At 44.8% G+C, this 26,226-nt stretch overlaps 1 protein-coding gene across 1 annotated transcript; it reads right to left on the bottom strand.

The window, feature by feature from the left end:
• Positions 1–24,946: 24,946 nt before the first annotated feature.
• LOC147962107 (uncharacterized) lies at positions 24,947–25,894 on the bottom strand. Its single transcript, XM_087536403.1, has one exon. It carries the CDS (start codon positions 25,892–25,894, stop codon positions 24,947–24,949), a length of 948 nt encoding a protein of 315 aa, XP_087392529.1.
• Positions 25,895–26,226: the final 332 nt, after the last annotated feature.

The raw sequence follows: 26,226 nt of genomic DNA, 5'->3' as shown, positions 1-26,226 counted from the left end.
ACTAAAAAAATGCAAGGTCCTTCTTATAAAAATGAAATGTTTTCTAACATATTAAAAAGGACTGTGGGGGTTGAATACATAAAACAGCATGATCTTTTCTGCAAAATTGCTGACGACGTGCGGGCAGAAGCCATCGGTGCTTTATTATTAGGTACAGATTTATTTTTTCATGATTACTAGTGCTTGATTAATTTTGACCTCCTCATGTATAGGTTAGAACTAGGAGTAGGACAAATTTATTTATCCACGGGGCGAAGTACAGTGTTGGTAATGTTTCTTTGTCCATTGGGCTAGGTTAGGAATAGAACAACACAAAGTTTGTTCCTGATCAGCTGTATTTGATATTTTTAAAAATAGTCATTAACTTTCTTTAGTTTATATAAATGGTTTCTTCATCCTCATCGTGTTTTTCCTGAAATAGAGTATGCTTTAGGCATATTAGTTCTTCTGTTTTATGCGCTGTTTGAAATTTACATAAATTTTGAGCAAGCTTGTGTAGATTGGATTGAGTCCCACTTCTAGTACTCTGATTCCCCATGATGTTTCCCAAACAAGGCATTGGTTAGCTTAGAGCTTTTATTTTCCTTTTCTTGTTTTGGATATCTTTTCATTAATGAAATATACCGTAGAACAATGTTTACTGTCTTTGCCTCAAAAAAGTTGAGCCCGATCACGATTTTCGGCCAAGGGCCTTGAATTTTTGGAAATGGCCCTGCAAACAGGAAACCACCAGGTCGGCTTCCCTGCTCCATTTCTTGAATAAAACATGATACATGGTTCATTACATGAACAACAAGTAAATCTATTAGGTCTCAACTAGAAATAAAAGTTACAAGATCTAATGGTGAAAACGGAAAACCACACCAAATGCAGTCGAGAACAAAAGAGGGCAATGTAAGCAATGGGTGGAGGGTTAGCTTTATCAATGCCATTTTAGTCGGGATGATCTCTTAGTGTGGTAACATGTGGTTGTGTCCACCGAAGACTCGCAAGTGCGAAGGCAGTTGGCCACGGGAAGAGATCAGCTTGCCTCGTCGATGGTCGTCGGTCGTTCGTCGCAGCTGGAAGGACTCCGCGTGTTCAAGGTTTGTGACGGATCCTTTTTCTTCAGTGTTTGTTAATTTTCTCTCCCCTCCATACAAGTATGTGTTCTATTCTTTGATTACATGAGTATTTTTTAGTTTCTCTTCTTTCTCATTTATGATTAATTGGGGTGTCTTAATTCCCATGTTTACATATACAAAAGCATAGAAAATTTGCTTGTCAAAAGAAAAAATAGGCAATTTTTTGGTTTGACATAACTAGATTGCCAAATTCTAGCTTGATATACAAAACACATACCATGTGAATATGACTTGTTTTTTCAGTTTTGTTTATCCGTTTATGTTTTAGCCTGTATTTTTATGTTTCAGGAGCACGATGGACCCAACCCTACAGTGATGGCTACACTGGGAGGTGGACTTGTGGTACATCTTGGTCCTAGGGTGAACGGTGAACCTATGTTATGTGTGTGTGTGTGTGGGGGGGGGGGGGGGGGGGGGCAGCGCCTCCTACTCCCAGCTTTGAAATAATTGTGAAGAACCTGGGGTGCCTTGGGCTCTTCGCGTACCTGCTCAAGAGGTACAAGGGTTCGGGTACGCACCGCCGGCATGAGGAGGCAGTCGTCAGAGAGGACGAGAGGCATGTGCGGAGCCCCGTTGTGGTCTATGACGGTGAGGCCTAGAGGCCATGCCTACAGGGTATACACCCCGGATGCTTCCCGCTTATAGGTTGACGATTGCCTTCGTTTTCTTCGGTGTGCACAAAGTGGTCACCGCATCTGTTCACTGCACGATCCTCTACTACTACACCAAGTAAGTTCCTCTTTATTTTACCGTATGCATGCCTGTCCATTTGTTAAATAACAAATATGAATTTATGTCCTATGAATTGACCCTTAAATTGGTGGTAATAGAAACAAGAAATTTATAACGTACGGATGTGTGTGTGTGTAACTATGAATCTTATGGTGTGAAGCTATCTGGACTATGCATGATGATGGTGAGCAGATGACCCCTGGCTGACGAAAGTTTCATTCAGCAATAGCGTAGTGCCATACTAGGGGAGGATGGGATTGTTTTATTGGATTTTAATGTATTTGAAATTGATTCCAATTTAGGCCTCAAGTGGATCTAAATTATATTAGAATGGTTGACCGCAAATACATGCGCTGCGACACCCGTCCATACCTGCTGGAAAGAATGAAGATGTGGAGGAATTTAGATCATCAATCCGATTGAAGGTAGAAAGCGTGGACCCCACATCTCAATCTTCTAACCGGCTAGGCTACAGGCAGTGTAACTCTGCATATCCCTGTTAGTGATGTAACTTCAAGGGGTCAATGATCGAAGTAAGATCAATGGTCTTCCTTACCTGCCATTAACGCATATTAACAGAACAAACTGTCTGTCGACGGGACTGATATTTCGTTTTTGTCCGCTCAACAACTTTACATGTAGACACTAATCATCTACTAGCTCACCCAGAATTAGAACGATTGAGGTTTTGCTGAGAAGGTAGGATTAGACGGCTTCTAAGCAGGTAGGATTCACAAGCTCAAACCACTGACCTAAAACTATGCATTTGGAAACACTCCCACCCAATTTGTTTTTTCGGGGAAACATACGCCATATTTGGAAGTACTCCCAACTAATTTGGAGGTATCCCGATAACTTAAGAGTTAAGTACGAAGTACACGTACACAAATCTATATCGGTGGTGTTTTGTGCGTTAGTGCCGATTGAATACATGACAAACTACGTTGCTCGTTAACTTGCACGCTAGCACTAAGTACACATACACAGATAGATCTAGAGCGCTCTATATGTGGTGCTTTTTACACTTAACGGTAATCAAATGCATGCCAAGTGCATTGCTTTTTCGCTTGTACTCTACAACTACGTACACGTATACAGATCTAGAGTGCTCCATAGATGGTGGTTTGTACGTCAAGACTGATCTACCAAGATAACCACAGACACAAAAACTAGCGGAGGTATTGAAGGTGTTGCTACAAGTCGAAGGTAAGGTTGCTGTCTCTAACGCTAGGTGATTTCTTCGGTGAGTGGAAAACGGTCGATCGTCGAAGGAAGAAGGGCCGGGCGGCAGTGAGGCAGTCGCCGGCGGCGGCGGCGGTGGCCGATCCACCGATCTCGATCCGAGCAGGACGTCAGAGGCGTTTGAATTCTATTTTGGGCCCTCCTGGGCCTGTGGCTGGGCAGGCCGGCTCTGTCATGGCTGGGTATGTGGCCCAGCATGAGAGCAGCGAGGCGCGGCGGTCTGGACCTGACGTTCCTGGGTATGAGGCCCAGGTAACGCCGATCGCGTCTGCGGGTGACTTTTTTTTTTTGCATTCAAACTCGAGAGCTTTATTCAACAAACAAACTCCTAGCATCATCAGCCAAAAGGCTAGTGAGTAGGAAAGGTGGTCTATCATCAGTCCAACTTTCGGTTACCGTCAATGTGCTAGCTTGCTTTGCACAAAGATGGGCCGGTACATTGGCTGACCGCATTACATGTTGAATACAAAAATGATCAAAAGAGGAAGCTAGCTCTCCAATTTCTACTAGTACCGGTGCCACAACAGACCGACTATTGTGGCGAGAATTCCAGAGGTTCACCACCTCTAGACAATCGGTTTCCATTACCACATGCGAGAAGCCACGAAGCTTGGCAAAGATGACTCCATCTCTCAATGCTAGTGTCTCACCGATGAAAGGATCCGTGACCCCAAGGTGGGGTTTTGACCATGCACCCAGCAAACTGGTGTTGGAGCGAGCAACTCCTCCCGCACCACACTTGTCCGAGTCCATACACATTGCCGCATCAGTGTTAACCTTTATGACTCCTGGATCAGGGGGTCTCCACCCATAGCCTGGCAGCACCAGCGCACACGACCGCGGTATCTCCAGGACAGCCAAGTCTTCCTTGATGCGCTGAATCGTAGTAACCGGATCGAGCCTGTCACCATCATGTGTAATTCTGTTCCTGGAATGCCATATCGCCCACATAACGGAGATCATCTGCGACCTCTGTACATCCGTGTACTTGTCATCACACAATATGTCTCGCGACCAAGTTCCTGGATGAAGACATGGCCGGGCTACACCCAGCCATGAATAAGCCTCCGCCCAGAACATCTTTGCGTGCGAGCAATGCACTAGAGCGTGCATTAAATCCTCATCCATAGCAAAACAAACTTTGCATCTGCCAAGTTGTTGTATATGCCTACGCCGTAAGGTGCATTCATCCAGAAGAATATGTCGAACAACTCTCCACCAGAATACCCGAACTTTAGGCAGCACATTGAGCTTCCAAAGACGCTTCCACATCTGTCCATCAGTCTGTGAAGTGCTAAGAACCGTCCCTTCCTCTAGAGCTAAACGCTCGTTGCGAGTCACGAGAGCACGGTACGCAGATTTGACAGAGTAGTTGCCATTCTTTTCATGAGCCCAAGCAATGAAATCCTCTCCACCCCCATGTCGAAGTGGTATATTGAGAATAGCATCAGCTTCCGGAGGGATAAAAACATTCCGAATCAGTTCCCGGTGCCAAGTCCAATTCTCGACATCAATCAACTCGCTCACAGTAGCCAGTGTAGTACCTCCCGGCATCACCGACGGACACAAAGAGTCAAGACCAGGGATCCACTTGTCTTCCCAAATGGATATACTCTGGCCATTACCAACTCGTCTCAACAGCCCAGTCTGCAACGCCTCCCGACCTGCAACGATTGCCGCCAAACAGCTGATGAGGCTCGCGGCACCGAAGCCTGCAAAAACTCACCATCAGGGAAATAACGACCTTTCATGACACGTGCACACAATGAATCTGGATTAGTTATGAATCGCCATCCATGTTTCCCTAGAAGAGCCAAGTTGAAGAGTTGAAGGTCACGAAACCCCATTCCACCTGAAGCTTTTGGAGATGCAAGTTCATCCCAAGATACCCAGTGCAATGACCGTCTATCAAGAGATCCACTCCACCAAAACCTCGCCATGCAAGACGTCAAATTCTTACAAACCTTCTTAGTCAGACGGAAACAACTCATGCTAAACGTGGGAATAGCTTGAATGACAGATTTCAAAAGTGTCTCTCTCCCAGCACAAGCTAGCAAGCATTCCGCCCAACCATACATCTTACTCCTTGCTCTCTCCCCCATGTGTTCAAAAGTTCCGCTGGTGATCCTCCCAACTACAGTAGGGAGACCCAAATATCTTTCTGTGAACGCTTCCACCAAAATCTGCAGAACTTGTTTAACCTCCACCCTCCTGGCTGATGGGGTATTGGGGGAGAAGAAAATTGCACTTTTTTCACGATTAACAGCCTGCCCAGAGCATGATGCATATATGAGCAGAATTTGGTTCAATCTATCTGCACTCTCTGTTGTTGCACTAATAAAGATAAGGCAATCATCAGCAAACAATAAATGATTTACCCATGGCGCTCGGAAGGAAACACGGATCCCTCTATCAACATGTACCCCTCCATAGAACTTGAGTAGAGATGTGAGTCCTTCAGCGCAGAGTAGAAACAGAAAGGGCGACACAGGGTCCCCTTGCCGAAAGCCCCTCGATGGGGTGAAATATGGTAGTAGCTCGCCGTTGACACGAACTGTGAACCTGACCGAAGAAACACATTTCATGATTAGACGAACAAAATTCAAACTGAAACCAAGTTTGACCATGATTGCTTCCAGATAATGCCATTCTACACGGTCGTAAGCTTTCATCATGTCCAACTTAACTGCATATGAGTAATTTTTTCCTTTCTTCCTCCTCATCGCATGAACACTCTCGAATGCAACAAGCACATTGTCAGTTATCAAGCGACCGGGAATAAAAGCACTTTGCTCCTCTCCCACTACTGTGTCCATCCATTCTCTAAGCCGGTTTGTGATCATTTTGGCAGCAATCTTATAAGGCACCGGACACAACAAGATGGGACGATACTGCTTAATGGACTGGGGATGGCGTACCTTTGGTATTAACGTAATTGAAGTATCATTAAACCCCAGTGGAAGCTCCCCTCCATTTACAAAATCCAATATGGCTGGAACAAGATCACCCTGAATTAGTTCCCAATGCCTCTGGAAAAAACCTGCTGTAAATCCATCGGCTCCCGGAGCTTTGGACGGCGCCATCTGAAACAGGGCTGCCCTTACCTCATCAGCCACATACGGCTTGTCCAGGGAAATGTTCATCTCCTCGGACACCCGTTCCGGGACATACTGCAGTAGTGTATCCATAGGATTATATCCTTGGGAAGTATACAACTCTTGATAAAACGACTGAACCTCGGCTTTGCCATCTTCCTCCGTTGCACAAACAGAACCGTCATCTCGCTGAAGATGTGAGATCCGATTCATTCTCGTCCGCTGAGCTGCTTGAGCCTGATAATACTTCGTATTTCTGTCGCCTTCGCGCAGCCAGGGAACTCGTGATCGCTGTCGCATCCACACTTCTTCCCGACGAAGTGCTTCGCAAAGCTTAATTACAGTAGCCTTCTCTTCATCAGACGGCCCCCTTCCGACCGCCTGTGCACGCAGCAGCTCTAGCTTTTTCTGAAGTTTTTTAACTGTTTTTGCCAAGCACCCAAACTCACGTGCCCCCCATGTACCCAGCTCCACTTGCATGCACTGCAAAGTGACTGAAATCGAAGCAAGTCCCTGTCCTGAATGATTTTTGCGCCACAAATCTGCAACAATTCTATCATAATCAGCATGGGATTGCCACACGTTCTCATACCGAAACTGGCGTGGACCTCTTCTCTCAACTGAAACTCGAGTCTCCACAAACACAAAGCAATGATCTGATTCTATAGCACTTATGTGACGTACACGAGCTAGCTCAAAACGCTGCAAGAAATCAGAATTAGCTACACCTCGATCAAGCCTAGCTTTTACATTAGCAGAACCCGCCTGCCTGTTATCCCAAGTGTAAGGATTAAAAAGTTTTTTATATGAAAAATCATCTACTCGAAAAGTTACCCCGTTAAACATTTTCAAAATCCTCAAAAACCCAACAGAAAAAAAGTTACGGGGCTTTTAAGATCTAGAGTGGAAAAAATCGAAAAAATTACTAGTCAAATCTGGTCAAATAGTGGTCAAACTAATTATTCTAGAATATTAGTGTTACTAAATAATTATTTCAGTTATTTTGAATTTTGGTCAAATCTGGTCAAACTGTGGTCAAACTAATTATTCAAGAAATATTAGTGTTACTAAATAATTATTGTTTTCTAAAACAATAGTTTCAAACTCAAACAGTGAAATGTGTCACTTCATGCTCAAGCAAAATTCATGAAGGTTAATAGGATTGACATCTTACTATTGTCAGGAAAACAACAAGTGCAGACTTGGAAACGAGAGAGAATAGAACCCGGAAGTTAAGCGTGCTCAGGCTGGGGGAGTGGGAGGATGGATGACTGTTCGGGAAATTAGATGATTTGGAATGATGAGGGGTGATTAGAGGATAAATTGAGCAATGATGAGGGGTGGTGATTACACACTAGAGGTTAAAATAATTCAGAAATTTGAAAAAAAAATATTAAAAAAAATTTCAAAAAAAATTTTCAAATTTTTTTTCGTAAAATTTTCTTTAGTCCCGGTTGGTGTTACCAACCGGGACTAAAGGTGGAGCTCCACGTGGCCGCGCCCTTTAGTCCCGGTTCGTGTAAGAACCGGGACTAAAGGGGAGAGGCATTAGTACCGACCCTTTAGTCCCGGTTCGAAAACCGGGACTAAAGGGCCTTACCAACCGGGACAAAAGCCCCTTTTTCTACTAGTGTCCTGGGGTGGTCGGTCCAGCACCCGCGCTTGCCGCGGCGGGGCATGGACAAGGCTCTCGGCCGTTGTAGCCAGGGACGACGGTGGTGGCGCCTCGCAAGCACGCGCTGGCGCATGGGCAGCAGAACCGGGCTGCGCCGCCGCCCCACTATGTTGCAAGACCGCCACAGCAAAGGCCTGGGCCGTTACAGACGCATGATCCGCCGCCTCAACCTGAGCATGTGGGCGAGGGTGGTGCTGGACACGCTCGCTTCCCGGTTAACCATGATGGCAACGGTCCACCTCGGGGAAAGTGGGGTGACGATGGCTATGACGTCTATGGTGACGACCAACATCGGGGTTCCTCGTTGACGGGAGGCGGGCGTGGGTATGCTTGGCAGAGTGATGGCACTGCAGAAAGACCTTTTTACGGCCCCCCTGGAGGCTTTGTTGAGGGGGCATCTAGCCCAGATTACCGGCAGAGAGGCGGCTACAGAGGTCACCGTGGTGGTCGCGGTGGTCAGAGCCATTACCGCCAACCTCCACCGCCTGTCGTTGTGGAGTCGACGGCGTCCTCAGAGGTGGTTGTTTCTGGACAGACGCCGGAATTGTCCGGTCAGGTTATGGATGCAGTGACGGCGCTAGCTAACGCTGATGTACCTGTGGCTGATCCTGTGCTTACAGGTGCAGCCGGTGCCGCCGACAAGTCTGATGCGGATAGAGCTTCCAAGTGGGCTCGTAAAAAGGAAAAGATGTTGTGCTACCGGTGTGGAGAGAGGGGCCACTTTATTGCTTAGTGCGTGACTGAGTTATGTAATACATGTCTCAAGCCAGCGCATGACACGGGGGAGTGCCCCATTCTACATGATCAGATGCCGAGTATTACCATCTATGGAGTCTATTGTGCTGAGTTGATGTTCTTTGAGTCTCCTAGTGCGAGGGAGATACCAGAGGAACCACAGAGCACAACCACGGGGATTGTAAAGGTCACGGAGGGTGATGTGTCTGAGGCGCAAATTATGCACAGGCACAGTGAGTTAGCTCCAGGTGATTTTCAGTGGGAGCTCTCTCCTCTCGAGGCCAACACGTATAAGGTTGATTTCCCTACAACAGAGGACTTGGAGCGTCTTCTGAGATTTGGGTTGTGTAGAGTTCCTGGCACGGAGTGCATCCTCGAGTTCCATGAGTGGAAGAGAGTTGAGCCGTAGGGCAAGCCCCTCACTCAGTCTGGTTGCGATTCTCAAGAGCTTCGTCCAAGCCGCTTCAGGATGCTCGGGTTGCTGCTAGCTTGGGGATTCTGGTCGGGAAAACTGAGGAGGTGGACATGGCCTTCACCCGAGCTAACGGGGTGGCCAGACTGTTGGTGAGTGTTCTCGATATCGAGTTCGTGACTCACGTGGTTAAGTGGACTTATAAGGGCCAGGTTTTTAACCTTGAGATCGAATGTGAGGATACAGATCTTTTTGCTGAGGCTTTGGCAGGGACGGATGTGGATATGCATGATAGGAATGATGGATCAGGTCACATGGAAGCGCGAGGGGATGATGTTGGGCATGAGTCGTCCAACGGCCTGAGTTCTACCTCGCAGACGCCCGGGACTAGGGCTGCTTCTTCGGCTACGATGCCGATGAGCACTCTGAGATTCGGTTCGTTCGAGCCAGCTTCTGGTCCTCCTAGGTTATGGAGCGATCGAGTGGAGTCTGATGACGTGCTAGAGTGCACGCTCCCTCCCTTGGATTTTGCAGCGGCTGATGGTCCTGTCGATGGGAGCATGGAGACGTCAGCTTCTCTTATGACTTCGGTTGAGGGGGGAGGATCGTGGGTAGGTGGCCCCTCGCTCCCCCTCTCTGTTGACGTCGGTCGAGGGGGAGGATCGTGGGCAGGTGGCCCCTTGTTCCCCCTCTCATTCCGATGTCTTGCCACAGATGAGGACTGCGGTGGAGGTGTCTGTGTTTCCGATCGGCAACATGACCACTTTGAGTGGGGGGCCCGGGCAGGAGGCCTCGGCCCCCTCCTCTCTTGTGGTGGTAGGGCGAGGGACGCGGCAGGAGGCCTCTGCCCCCTCCTCTCCTGCGGTGGTAGGGCGAGGGACGCGACGGGAGGCCTCGGCCCCCTCCTCTCCTGCGGTGCTAGGGCGAAGGACACGGCGGGAGGCCTCGGCCCCCTCCTCTCCTGCGGTTGTCGGGGCGGCCGCGCCTGCGGCGTCCGTGGATCCCGAGGGCCGGCTGTCGCCTGCTCAGTTGCAGGGGATGCTCCAGCCGACACCGACCACGGTGGCAGCATCACCCACCTGCTTGAAGGCAGAGTCGGGTGGATAGCGGGGGCAGGCGGCTCCCGCACTCACTTCTCCTCGCTTGCCTTGGGGCGGGCCGTCGATTGTACTGGCCGCGTCAGGTGGGGAGCATGGGCAGGTGGCCCAACGCTCTCTTCCCCCACGCTCGTCGGGGCCGGTGCCTGCGGCTCTTGGCGCCTCTCTAGGTGATGTAGCCTGGCCGCGCGTTGGGGGTGGGGATGGAGGCCTCATCCCTAACGGGGCTACTCGGGAGGAGGTCATCGCGTTTGGAGGCATCCCAGATCCTGTTTCTGAGGGGCGGCGGATGAGCTCACGTCTCCAAGACCAGCCGGATGTTGGTGACATGCAGCTGAGGTGCGCCAAGCGGGCGGCCAAGCTTTGTGATATTGAGGTTACCACTGGTATGTCGGTCAACACTTCCAACTCCACTATGCATTTTTCTAATGATGAAATTATTTATAATGCAAATCAGTTAGGAGTTTCACTAGGCAGTAATGATAGTGAAATCTCTAATTCTATTAATGATCTCCTGGATCTTGAAGCGGAACACGCTTTAGATATGATTCGAAACTTAGCAGCTGTTAAACCTATGAACGATTCCGATATTGATGCGTTGGGAGTCAGGGTGTTAGACACTTTCTGTGTAGACATTGCCCCATCCCTTCCTGAGACTGAGGAGGATGACGACTCTCTACCTCTTGGGGATAGTGAACCCATCGAGGATCATAGTGTTAGGTCCACGGAACCTGGTTATGAGGACCGGGTGGAGGATCACAACAAGCTTAAGCGTAAGTGGAAGCGCAAGATTTATCCAGCTTCGGCTGTGCATAGAAGTGCTAGGATCCGTACAACCAAAAAAATTTCATGATGAGTTATGAGAGGAATTTTTTGGAATAGCAGAGGTCTGAGAGACTTGGCTAAAAGAAGATTTCTAGCGGATGCTTCTATTGATCATAGGTTGGATTTTATTGCCCTGTCTGAAACAGGCAGGGGTAATTTCTCCCCGCAATTCCTAAATACGTTATCGGGAGGTGTCGAGTTTGATTGGCACTGCCTACCCCCGAGAGGAAGATCAGGCGGGATTCTACTTGGGGTTAGATGCGAGACAATGGAAGTCCGTAGTGTTGTTATGGGAGATTTCACTGTCAAGTCCCGGGTCTGATCATAGACCGATGGGTTTAATTGGGCATTGGTGGCGGTATATGGGGCCATACAGCCAGAACTCAAACAAGATTTTTTGGCGGATCTGGTTCGTATTTGCGGGTCTGAGAAGCTTCCAATCTTAGTTGGGGGTGACTTCAATATTCTTAGAAGGAGAGACGAAAAGAACAATGATAATTTTGACGGCAGGTGGTCGTTCATGTTTAATACCATTATTGAAAGCTTGGATCTGAGAGAGATAGAGCTTTCTGGTAGAAAATTCACATGGGCTAATACCTTGCCAACCCCTACGTTTGAGAAGCTAGATCGTGTCCTCGCAAGTGTTGACTGGGAACAAAAGTTTCCTCTGGTAACAGTCCAGGCGTTATCGCGCGGAATCTCGGACCACACCCCTTTACTGGTTGATTCTGGTGAGGCAACACATGTGGGGAATAAAAATACTTTCTCTTTCGAATTAGCGTGGTTTGATAGGGAAGGTTTCTTTGACCTAATAGCCAGGGAATGGGCTAAAGAGGTAGGAGGGAGGACTTCTATTGAGAGATGGCGGAATAAGATAAGACATTTGAGAAGTTTCTTGCGTGGGTGGACGAAGCATCTTAGTAGGATTTGTAAGGTTGAAAAGGAAAGACTCCTTACTCTTATTCAGGCCTTAGATGTAAAAGCCGAGTCCACAATCCTAGAATCCACGGAACTTCATGCTAAAGTAGATGCGGAGATGAGATTGAAAGAACTCCTGTGATAAGAGGAATTGAAGTGGGCATTGCGGGGTAAGGTTCGCAAAGTTGTCCAAGGGGATACCAACACTTAATTCTTTCATATGATAGCTAACGGCAAGCATAGAAAGAAAAGAATCTTTCAGCTTGAGCAAGACAAGGGGACGATCTTAGGGCAGGTAAACCTCAAATTATACATTAGCAACTACTATAAGCAGCTTTTTGGGACGCCAGAGGATAATTTTGTGTCCCTGGATGAGTCGACGATTGAGGATGTCCCTCAACTTGCTACGGATGAGAACGATATTTTGACTGCACCATTCTCGGAGAAAGAGGTGTTTGAAGCTATTTCTCAGATGAAGAATAATAAAGCTTCGGGGCCGGATGGATTTCCTGCGGAGTTTTATAAAAAATGCTGGCATATTATTAAGGGGGATTTGCTACCGACGTTCCATGATTTATTCTCTGGACAACTTCAGTTTTTTCATCTGAATTTTGGAACTATTACTTTGCTTCCTAAGAAAATAGAGGTCGTGCGAATTGAGCAGTTCAGGTCGATCTGCTGCTACCTCTTGAGCACTGCGTTGGTTTTCCTTTGAAGAGGAAAGGGTTATGCAGTAAAGCAGCGTAAGTATTTCCCTCAGTTTTCGAGAACCAAGGTATCAATCCAGTAGGAGACCACGCACGAGTCCCTCGCACCTACACAAACAAATAAATCCTCGCAACCAACGCCATAAGGGGTTGTCAATCCCTACACGGTCAATTACGAGAGTGAGATCTGATAGATATGATAAGATAATATTTTTTGGTATTTTTATGATAAAGATGTAAAGTAAAGAAAGCAAAATAAAGACTGCAATAGAAATAACTAAGTGTTGGAAGATTAATATGATGGAAAATAGACCCGGGGGCCATAGGTTTCACTAGTGGCTTCTCTCGAGAGCATAAATATTACGGTGGGTGAACAAATTATTGTTGAGCAATTGATAGAATTGAGCATAGTTATGAGAATATCTAGGTATGATCATGTATATAGGCATCACGTCCGAGATAAGTAGACCGACTCGTGCCTGCCTCTACTACTATTACTCCACACATCAACCGCTATCCAGCATGCATCTAGAGTATTAAGTTCATAAGAACAGAGTAACGCCTTAAGTAAGATGACATGATGTAGAGGGATAAACTCATGCAATATGATATAAACCCCATCTTGTTATCCTCGATGGCAACAATACAATACGTGCCTTGCTGCCCCTACTGTCATTGGGAAAGGACACCGCAAGATTGAACCCAAAGCTAAGCACTTCTCCCATTGCAAGAAAGATCAATCTAGTAAGCCAAACCAAACTGATAATTCGAAAATACTTGCAAAGATAACCAATCATACATAAAAGAATTCAGAGGAGATTCAAATATTGTTCATAGATAAACTTGATCATAAACCCACAATTCATCGGTCTCAACAAACACATCGCAAAAGAAGATTACATCGAATAGATCTCCACAAGAGAGGGGGAGAACATTGTATTGAGATCCAAAAAGAGAGAAGAAGTCATCTAGCTAATAACTATGGACCCGTAGGTCCGAAGTAAACTACCCACACATCATCGGAGAGGCTATGGTGTTGATGTAGAAGCCCTCCGTGATCGATGCCCCCTCCGACGGAGCTCCGGAAAAGGCCCCAAGATGGGATGTCACGGGTACAGAAGGTTGCGGCGGTGGAATTAGGTCTTTGGCTCCGTATCTGGTAGTTTGGGGGTACGTAGGTACATATAGGAGGAAGAAGTACGTCGGTGGAGCAACGTGGGGCCCACGAGGGTGGAGGGCGCGCCCAGGGGGGTAGGCGCGCCCCCTAGCTCGTGCCCTCCTGGTTGCTTTCTTGATGTAGGGTCCAAGTCCTCTGGATCACTTTCGTTCCGAAAATCACGTTCCCGAAGGTTTCATTCCGTTTGGACTCCGTTTGATATTCTTTTTTGTGAAACTCTGAAATAGGCAAAAACAGCAATTCTGGGCTAGGCCTCTGGTTAATAGGTTAGTCCCAAAAATAATATAAAAGTGTATAATAAAGCCCATTAATGTCCAAAACAGAATATAATATAGCATGGAACAATAAAAAATTATAGATACGTTGGAGACGTATCAAGCATCCCCAAGCTTAATTCCTGCTCGTCCTCGAGTAGGTAAATGATAAAAACAGAATTTTTGATGTGGAGTGCTATTTAGCATAATTTCAATACAATTCTTGTTATTGTGTCATTGAATGTTCAGATTTGATATGATTCAAGATAAAAGTTAATGTTGACATAACAAACAATAATACTTCAAGCATACTAACAAAGCAATTATGTCTTATCAAAATAACATAGCCAAAGCAAGTTATCCCTACAAAATCATATAGTCTGGCTATGCTCCATCTTCCCCACACAAAATATTCATATCATGTACAACCCCGGTTTTAGCCAAGCAATTGGTTCATACTTCTAACACGCTTCAGCCTTTTCAATTAAGCAATACATGAGCGTAAGCCATGGATATAACACTATGGTGGAATAAGGTATAATGGTAGGGGTTATGTGGGAAGACAAAAAAGGAGAAAGTCTCACATCAGTGAGGCTAATCAACGGGCTATGGAGATGCCCATCAATTGATGTTAATGCGAGTAGTAGGGATTGTCATGCAACGGATGCACTAGAGCTATAAGTGTATGAAAGCTCAAAAAGAAACTAAGTGGGTGTGCATCCAACTTGCTTGCTCATGAAGACCTCGGGCATTTGAGGAAGCCCATCATTGGAATATACAAGCCAAGTTCTATAATGAAATTTCCCACTAGTATATGAAAGTGACAAAATGAGAGACTCTCTATTATGAAGATCACGGTGCTACTTTGAAGCACAAGTGTGGTAAAAGGATAGTAACATTGTCTCTTCTCTCTTTTTCTCTCATTTTTTAATTTTTTTATTTGGGCCTTTTCTCTCTTTTTTATGGCCTCTTTTTTTTATTTAGTCCGGAGTCTCATCCCAACTTGTGGGGGAATCATAGTCTCCATCATCCTTTCCTCACTTGGGACAATGCTCTAATAATGATGATCATCACACTTTTATTTACTTACAACTCAATACTTAGAACAAAATATGACTCTATATGAATGCCTCCGGCGGTGTACCGAGATATGCAATGAATCAAGAGCGACATGTATGAAAGAATTATGAACGGTGGCTTTGCCGCAAATACAATGTCAACTACATGATCATGCAAAGCAATATGACAATGATGGAGCATTTCATGATAAACGAAACGGTGGGAAGTTGCATGGCAATATATCTCGGAATGGCTATGGAAATGCCATGATAGGTAGGTATGGTGGCTGTTTTAAGGAAGATATAAGGAGGTTTATGTGTGATAGAGCGTATCATATCACAGGGTTTGGATGCACTGGCGAAGTTTGCACCAACTCTCAAGGTGAGAAAGGGCAATGCACGGTACCGAAGAAGCTAGAAAAATGCGGAAAGGTAAGTGTGCGTATAATCCATGGACTCACATTAGTCATAAATAACTCATATACTTATTGCAAAAAATTATTAGCCCTCGAAGCAAAGTACTACTACGCATGCTCCTAGGGGAAGGGTTGGTAGGAGTTAACCATCGCGCGATCCCGACCGCCACACAAAAGAAGACAATCAACAAATACCTCATGCTCTGACTTCGTTACATAACAGTTTACCATACGTGCATGCTACGGGAATCACAAACTCCAACACATGTATTTTCCAATTCCGCAATTACTCAACTAGCACAATTATGATATTACCACCTTTATATCTCAAAACAATTATCAAGCATCAAATTTCTCATGATATTAATTAAAGCAAATTGCCACGCTATTTTAAGATCCTCAAAATAATATAAGTGAAGCATGTGAGATCAATAGTTTCTATAAAACAAATCCACCACCATGCTCTAAAAGATATAAGTGAAGCACTAGAGCAAAACTATATAGCTCAAAAGATATAAGTGAAGCACATAGAGTATTCTAATAAATTCCGAATCAAGTGTGACTCTCTCAAAAGGTGTGTACAGCAAGGATGATTGTGGTAAACTAACAAATAAATACTCAAATAATACAAGACGCTCCAAGCAAAACACATATCATGTGGTGAATAAAAATATAGCTCCAAGTAAAGTTACCTATAGAAGTAGACGAAAGAGGGGATGCCTTCCGGGGCATCCCCAAGCTTTGGCTTTTAGGTGTCCTTAGATTATCTTGGGGTTCCATGGGCATCCCCAAGCTTAGGCTCTTGCCACTCCTTGTTCCTTAATCCATCAAATCTTTCACCCAAAACTTGAAAACTTCACAACACAAAACTCAGCAGAAAATCTCGTGAGCTCCGTTAGCGAAAGAAAACAAAAGACCACTTCAAGGTACTGTAATGAACTCATTCTTTATTTATATTGGTGTTAAACCTAATTTATTCCAACTTCTCTATGGTTTATAAACTATTTTACTAGCCATAGATTCATCAAAATAAGAAAACAACACAAGAAAAACAAAATCTGTCAAAAACAGAACAGTCTGTAGTAATCTGTAACTAACGCAAACTTCTGGAACTCCAAACAATCTACCAAAATAGGACGACCTAGAAAATTTGTTTATTGATCAGCAGCAATTGGAATCAATATTTTATCACGGTCTGGTGATTTTTAACAGTTATTTTCGTGAACAGAAAGTTTCTGGAATTTACAACAAGATCAAATAACTATCGTCCAAGAAGATCCTATAGGTTAAACTTGGCACAAACACTAATTAAAACATAAAAAAGGCATCTAACCAGAGGCTAGATAAAATATTTATTCCTAAAGAGAAGCAAAAAGCAAAAAACTAAAAATAAAATTGGGTTGCCTCCCAACAAGTGCTATCGTTTAACGCCCTAGGCATAATAGCAAGGATAGATCTAGGTATTGCCATCTTTGGTTTTTATATTTTTAATGGAGTTATGCTCGAATCTGGGAGGTTCCTTATGTTTCCCTTCATACTCAGAGATTCTTAGATCTAGAGCATCCAACTGTTTATTGCAAAGTGTGATCAAAGTATTCATACGATTGAGGTTCCCTCCAACATTTTTAAGGGGTTCAAGAGATTTTTGCAATTCGCCTAATTTTTCTAAGATTTGGGTTCCCTCATGAGTGAGAGTTAATCCCTTTGGTGGGGGAAGTACTCCTACTATCCCCTCTATAATTACATAAGCAAAACTAGGATCAATTTCAATAAAATTCCTCTTGGCGGCAAAATTAAGGAGTTGTATATGGGATAAGGTTAGCCCAACATAAAAATTGCGAAGTAAGACCTTGAAATCTCCTTCTATAGTGCAGCCGCAATAAGATTCTATCAATCTATACCAAGCATCTTTTAAATTTTCTCTTTGCTTTTGTTTGAAGTGGAGGACTTCAAAATCGGGGGACAGAGGAGTAGATAAAGGACTAGCCATAACGACAAGCAAGCGAAAAAGAGGCGAACGGAAAAGAGAGGGCGAATAAAACGGCAAGGGTGAAGTGGGGGAGAGGAAAATGAGAGGCAAATGGCACATAATGTAATGCGAGGGATAAGGGTTTGTGATGGGTACTTGGTATGTTGACTTTTGTGTAGACTCCCCGGCAATGGCGCCAGAAATCCTTCTTGCTACCTCTTAAGCACTGCGTTGGTTTTCCCTTGAAGAGGAAAGGGTGATGCAGTAAAGCAGCGTAAGTATTTCCCTCAGTTTTTGAGAACCAAGGTATCAATCCAGTAGGAGACCACACACGAGTCCCTCGCACCTACACAAACAAATAAATTCTCGCAACCAACGCGATAAGGGGTTGTCAATCCCTACACGGTCACTTACGAGAGTGAGATCTGATAGATATGCTAAGATAATATTATTGGTATTTTTATGATAAAGATGCAAAGCAAAGAAAGCAAAATAAAGACGGCAATAGAAATAACTAAGTGTTGGAAGATTAATATGATGGAAAATTGACCCGGGGGCCATATGTTTCACTAGTGGCTTCTCTCGAGAGCATAAATATTACGGTGGGTGAACAAATTACTGTTGAGCAGTTGATAGAATTGAGCATAGTTATGAGAATATCTAGGTATGATCATGTATATAGGCATCACGTCCGAGACAAGTAGACCGACTCCTACCTGCCTCTACTACTATTACTCCACACATCGACCACTATCCAGCATGCATCTAGAATATTAAGTTCATAAGAACAGAGTAACGCCTTAAGTAAGATGACATGATGTAGAGGGATAAACTCATGCAATATGATATAAACCCCATCTTGTTATCCTTGATGGCAACAATACAATACGTGCCTTGCTGCCCCTACTGTCATTGGGAAAGGACACCGCAAGATTGAACCCAAAGCTAAGCACTTCTCCTATTGCAAGAAAGATCAATCTAGTAGGCCAAACCAAACTGATAATTCGAAGAGACTTGCAAAGATAACCAATCATACATAAAAGAATTCAGAGGAGATTCAAATATTGTTCATAAATAAACTTGATCATAAACCCACAATTCATCGGTCTCAACAAACACACCGCTAAAGAAGATTACATCAAATAGATCTCAACAAGAGAGGGGGAGAACATTGTATTGAGATCCAAAAAGAGAGGAGAAGCCATCTAGCTAATAACTATGGACCCGAAGGTCTGAAGTAAACTACTCACACATCATAGGAGAGGCTATGGTGTTGATGTAGAAGCCCTCCGTGATCGATGCCCCCTCCGGCGGAGCTCCGGAAAAGGCCCCAAGATGGGATCTCACGGGTACAGAAGGTTGCGGTGGTGGAATTAGGTTTTTGGCTCGTATCTGGTAGTTTGGGGGTACGTAGGTATATATAGGAGGAAGAAGTACATCGATGGAGTAACATGGGGCCCACGAGGGTGGAGGGCGCGCCCCCTACCTCGTGCCCTCCTGGTTGCTTTCTAGACGTAGGGTCCAAGTCCTCTGGATCACGTTCGTTCCGAAAATCACGTTCCCGAATGTTTCATTCCGTTTAGACTCCGTTTGATATTCTTTTTCTGCGAAACTCTGAAATAGGCAAAAACAACAATTCTGGGCTGGGCCTCCGGTTAATAGGTTAGTCCCAAAAATAATATAAAAGTTTATAATAAAGCCCATTAATGTCCAAAACAGAATATAATATAGCATGGAACAATAAAAAATTATAGATACGTTGGAGATCGTATCATCGCCCTTCTTAACATAAGTTTCAAAATCTTCACCAAGGTTGGGACAAATAGACTCATGCAGATTACACACTCTATGGTGCAGCCGTCCCAAACTGCTTTTATGCCGGACAGAAACATCCTAGAAGGGGTTGTGGTCCTTCATGAAACACTTCATGAAATTCACACGAAAAAACTAGACGGGGTTGTTTTCAAAGTGGATTTCGAAAAGGCGTTCGACAAAGTCAAATGGCCATTTCTTCAACCGTCTTTGCGTATGAAAGGCTTTGATTTCACGCAAAAAGGGAGTGTTGGAATTAGAGTAAATGATGACATAGGTCACTATTTCCAAACACATAAAGGACTTAGACAAGGAGATCCGATTTGAATATTGTAGTCGACATGTTGACGATTCTAATAGGAAGGGCTAAGGATGCTGGTCAAGTAGGCAGTCTGGTACCTCATCTAGTTGATGGAGGTGTATCTGTCCTACAGTACGCCGATGATACTATCATTTTTATGGAGCATGACTTGGCAAAAGCGAGAAACATGAAGCTGGTGCTATGCTTATTTGAACAATTGACCGGATTAAAGGTTAATTTCCACAAGAGCGAATTGTTCTGTTTTGGAAGAGCCAATGAGGGACAAGAGGCATATAAGCAATTGTTCGGATGTGAATTGGGGGCTTTACCTTTCACTTATTTGGGTATACCAATTCACCATCGTAAGCTAACAAACAGAGAATGGAAGAGCATTGAGGATCGTTTTGAGAAGAAACTGGGATGCTGGAAGGGCAAACTAATGTCATATGGAGGCCGTTTAATTCTCATTAATTCGGTTCTCACAAGCATGCCATGTTTCTTTTGTCTTTTTTCGAGGTAACAGTTGGAGTTCTGAAAAGACTTGATTTCTATCGGTCCCGCTTCTTCTGGCAAAGTGATGATCTGAAGAGGAAGTATAGACTCACTAAATGGGACATTATTTGTCGACCAAAGAACCAAGGGGGTCTAGGTATCGAAAATCTTGAGGTGAAGAACAAATGTCTTCTCTTCAAATGGCTGTATAACCTATCTAGTGAGACCGGGGTCACATGGGCACAGATTCTGCGTAATAAGTACCTTCATTCCAAAACATTATCCCAGGTGACAGTGAGGCCGATGGATTCGCCTTTCTGGAAAGGACTGATGAGAGTTAAAATTAGTCTTTTTTTATCGGACAAAGTTTGTTATTGGGAACGGTACTTCTATGAGATTCTGGGAGCATACATGGCTAGGGGATACACCCCTCTCTCCATAGCATTGTTCAACGGAGAGACGCAACCGTTGAGACAGTATGTCAGTCCACGCCTCTCAATATTCACTTCAGGAGAGCGCTAGCCGGAAATCGTTGGGAAGCTTGCTCCATCTTGTGAGAAGATTGAAGGATGTTCAACTAACTCAATGACCCGATCAGTTGTGTTGGAAGCTAACTAGGAATGGAGAGTTTACAGTCAAATCCATGTATTTGGATGTTATTAATTCTAGCTCTATTCCTAATTCGAAACATGTTTGGCATGTCAAAGTACCCTTGAGAGTTAAAATGTTTATGTGGTTTATACACAAACAAGTCATTTTAACTAAGGATAACTTGATAAAACACAACTAGAATTGATCCACTAGATGTAGCTTTTGTGATCGGGATGAATCCATCAAACACCTCTTTCTTGATTGCCCCTTGGCAAAAATTCTTTGGCAGTCCGTGCACATAGCCTTTAATAGTACTCCTCAAATAATATCAACACGTTATTTGGGACGTGGCTTGATGGGGTTGAGCCCCAAACAGCGAGACACATTCACGTAGGAGTATGTGCTTTATTATGGGCTATCTGGAATTGCAGAAATGATTTGGTTTTTAACAGAACAACAAATACTCATTTTTTGTAGGTTATCTTCCAAGACACTGCGTTGATCCGTATGTGGTCGCTACTCACTCCGATGAAGGCCAGGGAGCGTTTGGTTACTGGATCTATCCGATGGGAGATGGTAGCACGGGTTATTTTCAACGGTTTGGATGGCGGTCATGTAATAGGATAGGTAATTAGTTTTCCTATCTTTCTCTTGCTAGCGGGTTGTGGCTTTATTTTTGTTATTTAGCTCTTTGTGAGCATAGTTTGTACTTTGTTGAGACTTTAAGACTACTGTCGAAATGATTTGCTTGGTAATAAAGGTGGCCGTATGCATCGTTCTGATGCAGAGGCCGGGGATACCCCCTTTTCGAAAAAAATTGAAGGTGTTCCTAGATCATATACGGCTTTTATTTCTGCTTGGTGCAAGACATGCCCAGGTATTACAGATCCTCTTGTCGCGGAGGCAATAGCTGTACGTGAAGGTGTGATAGTGGCAACACTCCATGGATTTGCGCGTGTGGAGATTGAGACAGACAATTTAGAGGTGATGAACCTCTGGAAATCGCGCCGGACTTTGCGCTCTGTGTTAGCGCCGTTACTCTTAGATATTGAAGAGCTAGCTGCTAGTTTTTTTTTTATATTCATCATGTAAAGAGACATGCAAACATCCCCACCCACCTTTGTGTTCAACATGCATGCACATTGGAGGTGACGGAGTGTTGGATGGACTCTCCCCCGGTGTTGCTGGTCACCAGTCTCTTTTGGCTGACAGGGCCGGCGCCTTATCGTTTGAATAAAGCTCTTCTTTACCCTGTAAAAAAAAGATACAAAAACTAGGCAGGAGATTGGGACGGTATCATTGACAAGCTGGTGCAGCAGTTTATTGGGGAAGAGGAGATATCAAATCCACTGCAAGCAGAGGCAGGGGAAGCACTTGCCATGTTGGCAATTGAGAGCCCTGACAACTGCTCTGCTATGTTGGACAAAACAGATTATGAGCTTATTGGGGTTCTCGCCAAGAAGCTTCAGTGTGGTACTCACGTGTGCGCAGCAGCAAGTCTACTCCAGAGCCTCTGCAAAAACTCAAGGCAATTAGTTCTGAGCCATCAAGGTTCAAACACTCACCTGCCGTCTACCTTAACAATAGTGAGTACTCTGAATTTGCTAGTACTTTTGAGTTCTCCGTATGTTACGCCATGTGTTCTGTCTCTTAAATTTCGTAATCGCCTATTGTCTACGTTGATAGGGGTGAGTCCTTTGAATTTCTAGTACTTTTTAGTTGCTTTTAAGTTACACCACATGTTTTTCCTTTTAATTTCCAAATATTTTTGTGCATGTGCTGTCATTCTGATTTTCTTATGATCATTATTTTCTTACAAATAATTTGTTCCTTCTGTAGTTCTATTACACTCAAATGGTCAATTAAAATGAAGCCGATACCAAAATGAAAACTAGCAGGCACTTAATAATTAATAAAGTGGGTGCATGCATCGCCCAGATGCAGAGGTCGGGGGTCCTCCTTCTTTTCTAAAAAAAAAGCAGGCACTTGATGATTAGAACAAGAGCGGTGGACTGCTAGTTAAGCAAACTATTATTTCCATTTTTGAAGTTTCAATTTGGCCTATTCCTAGCGGCCAATTAGTGTGCAGATCACTTGAATTTGAATTACTACCAACCTATACAAACGTATGTTGTTTATACACTAATTAAAATGCTTCATTGCCGTGGTATTAATAACTAACCCTGAAGTAAATCCTACCTGAGATTTGTAGTGCACCGTATTTGCAGGTCATGGGAAGCATAAAGGATGCAGAGGGCAAGCAGGTGGTTTCAAAAATCGGCCTAGTTTCAAAAATCTATAGTGTCATGTTTGAACTCATTGCTCCTGTTTCGGATTCGTTTGCAGATGATGAGGCTTTTGTTAAGAAACTTGTCGGTGAACTCAACGCCCGCAAGAAACCAAGTCCTCATGAATTTCCAGAAATGAGAAGCCTGCTGGTTGAGCTCACAGTATCCATCGTGGAATTCTACCCTCGCTACGCACCCATCTTCAAGGAGCACATGATGATGGAAGCGCTGTCCAAGGTGGAACGTTACACGCGGGAGGTTTCAGAGGAGGCCAGAGCTCTGTGCGCCATTGTCGCCACAACAAAGAGGCTGATTGATATGCAAGCTAGAGAAGATCTTCCCGCCAGGCTTCTTTAGTCCGATGACACATCTCATTTTGCATCTAGCGAACGAGGTATTGTTGGGGAGGGGGGGGGGGGGGGCTGTGCAGAATCGTTGGTAGTACAGCCCTGGGAGACAGAACAAGCATCTGAGACAGATATGTGGAAACAAAGCTAAGCTTGAAGCTTCCATAGCTGAGGCAGTTATCCTAGAGGAGGTAGCAGACCTCAGGACAGCCAACTATCCAGTTGTAGAGCTCTCGCACAACATGCATGCCACCCAGTAATGCAATCGCTTCAGCCTCTTCCACGTCCTTGCATGCCAGCAGAGAACAACAGGTCAACACCCACCCAGTAATGCAATCGCTTCAGCTTCTTCCACATCCTTGCATGCCAGCAGAGAACAACAGGTCAACTCCAACGCACAACCCTAAACGGGCGTCCGTTTTCTTCAGATTCTGCCCATTTGAGTTGATCAAAGGGCGGCGTCCGGCCTCTTTTGTATTTGCATGGACAGTGTGCCAACCGGCTGACACATTTTATTCGCCCGACGGCAAATGTACACAACTTTTTCCATGCATATGTCTAACTAAAAAGAAACATTTTATGTAGTTTAGAACCAAATAAATCACATAGTACCACATTGTATGGAGATAGCTAGCATTGTTGATTCTGAATGTAATCATCATGGCTGATTAATGAAAAGTTCCTTTCCCGCAAAAAAAAGGTTGTTGCTTCCTCAATTCAAGTTAGGTCTGGTGAATGTCTTCCACTCCATGCGGAACCTGAAGTGGGAAAAATGCGAGATTGAGAAAATATTGGTGGATTTCAAAATATGTTCCTAAATTATAAAAAAATGTTCATAAATTCAAAAGTGTTCGCAGATTCAAAAAAATGTTCACAAAATTCAGAAAGTGTTCCCCAATTTCAAAAAATATTTCACGAATTAAAAATGAAACAAATTGAAAAGAAAAATAAAATGGAGGGAAAAGCTGGAAAAAGAAACCAATTTTTTTTCTATAAAAATAGGTAGAGTGAAGATTCTAGAGCCTTCCAAAAATCGGCCGTAAAAATAGAGTAAAAATGTTTTGGTGTTAGATATGTCCGTATCTAGACAACTATAAAACAAGTAATTTGGGACCAAGGGAGTACTATATATATGTATGATGCTAGATATGTCTGTATCTAGACAACTCTAAAACAAGTAATTCTCTGTTCACAAGGATGTGGCCAAGGACAATGTGCTCCAGGACGTTAAAGCTGAGGGACAACCGTTAGCCAGATTTCAATCCAATGGCTTGGGCAAAATCTACAGAAACAAACAGAGAATTGCCCCAACAGAGAATTGTAGGTGCAAGACGAACTATTCACAATCCTTTTTTTTTTGCAAGGCCTATTTTGGATCCCAAGAGTTCGAATTTAAGTTGAGCAAGCAAAATAGAGACTGGCTAGCACTTTACGTCGACTTAGCTTCGGCAATATATAGCTAATTTTACGCCGGCCTACTGTAACCTGAACTAACTATCCTTGCATCGAGAAAGCAACAACCTTCATGACAGATTTCATGTACATGACAAGACATGAGAAAAAGGCTGCTTATAAGAATATATACGATAACAATTGGGTGTAACTGGTTTTATACAACATGGCAGCTGACTAATAACTGTTCAGTAAATTACAAATGAGTTTTGCGTGGGCCAAACTAGCTAGCCATGCATGGCGCTAAGCAGAGGAGTGAGCACTGATTCGCTGCTGCACATTGGGACGGCGAACGGAGTCTCCTCCGGCATGACAACGGTGAGACAGCACCGAACAAGGAGACTGTCGTCCTGCATGGGCGACGTTCTTCTAATTTGCTCTAGATCGTAGAAGAAGTCATCGTTGTCACGGTCGAACGTGTGCGTCATCTTGTGGGAATGGTGGTTCACCACCTCTTTGAGGTCGAAGCTGAACTCTACCGTCATCGGCATCTCGCCCTTGCCCATGCGGCCGCGGCCGAGGCACAAGAAGGACCGTCCGTGGTATTTGGGACAGAATTTGAGGTACCATCTGCTCCCCCCTATGGCGAAGTGCCTGGAGTATATGCCCTCCCCTTCGGCTCGAAGTGCCGCGCTGAGCTCGGAGAAGCTACGGACGGTGAGCGTGTAGGACCCATCCATGGCGACCTGCGGCGGCTCCTGAACCGCGTTGGGTTTGAACAAGATTCCGAGCAGGCGCGGCCGCTTTGTCGCCTGCTGCTTCTTCTCCAGAGTGCACCGGATGGTTAATGTGTCGCTGGCACACACGCACGACGACGCCTCCAGCTCGCACCTGCGCACGTACATGGTCAGCCTGTAGAAACGGTCCTCTTCTTGGTCGCTGTCTTTGTGGAAGACGGTGTGCTGGCCGGTCGCGTCCAAGATTTCGAGGGAGACGTGGGTGCCGGCGAACGATCTGAGGTGACGATCCAACATGACGCCCACCGAGACGATCAAGACGTTGGCTAGGCCGTCCTTGTCGAAACACATGGGCAAAATTTCGACGTTGCAGACGAGGCCGTCGAAGAAGACTTTGCCCACATTCAGCACGCGACGTGACCGCACCAGCTTGGAGTACCACAAGACCGGCAAGTCGTCGGACGTCATACGCGCCGATCGGCTCACGGTGGCACCCATTGTTGACGTGCTGCCAATTATGCTGTGAGGCGATCGGGTATGCCCGCGCACGCGCTTGTATATATACTAGCTGAGTGCCCGTGCGTTGCCACGGAACATAAATTTAAACATCGCTCACCATTGTTATTCCCCTCCAACATTGATCCAACCTTGCTAGTTGCTCGCTGTTATCTACTAACCCACTTGAAGCCTTGACAACCCATCCTGCTTAAAGCGTTCACCCCACGAAATAGTATGATACCTTCTTCCCTATACAATGTACTCCCTCCGTTCCAAAATAAGTGTCGGTTTAAATTTGAACTAAAACTCGACATTTATTTTGAACGGAAAGA

Source organism: Triticum urartu, chromosome 7A, assembly GCF_056163025.1.
Source record: "Triticum urartu cultivar PI428250 chromosome 7A, HENAU_Tu73, whole genome shotgun sequence".
In the NCBI taxonomy this organism is placed as follows: Eukaryota; Viridiplantae; Streptophyta; class Magnoliopsida; order Poales; family Poaceae; genus Triticum; species Triticum urartu.
Note: the sequence above shows the minus strand (reverse complement) of the source record. Positions and strands in the feature narration are given on the sequence as shown.

What these genes read in the sequence shown, in the direction of transcription:
- LOC147962107 (XM_087536403.1), bottom strand. Translation starts at nt 25,894, where the DNA reads ATGGGTGCCACCGTGAGCCGATCGGCGCGTATGACGTCCGACGACTTG.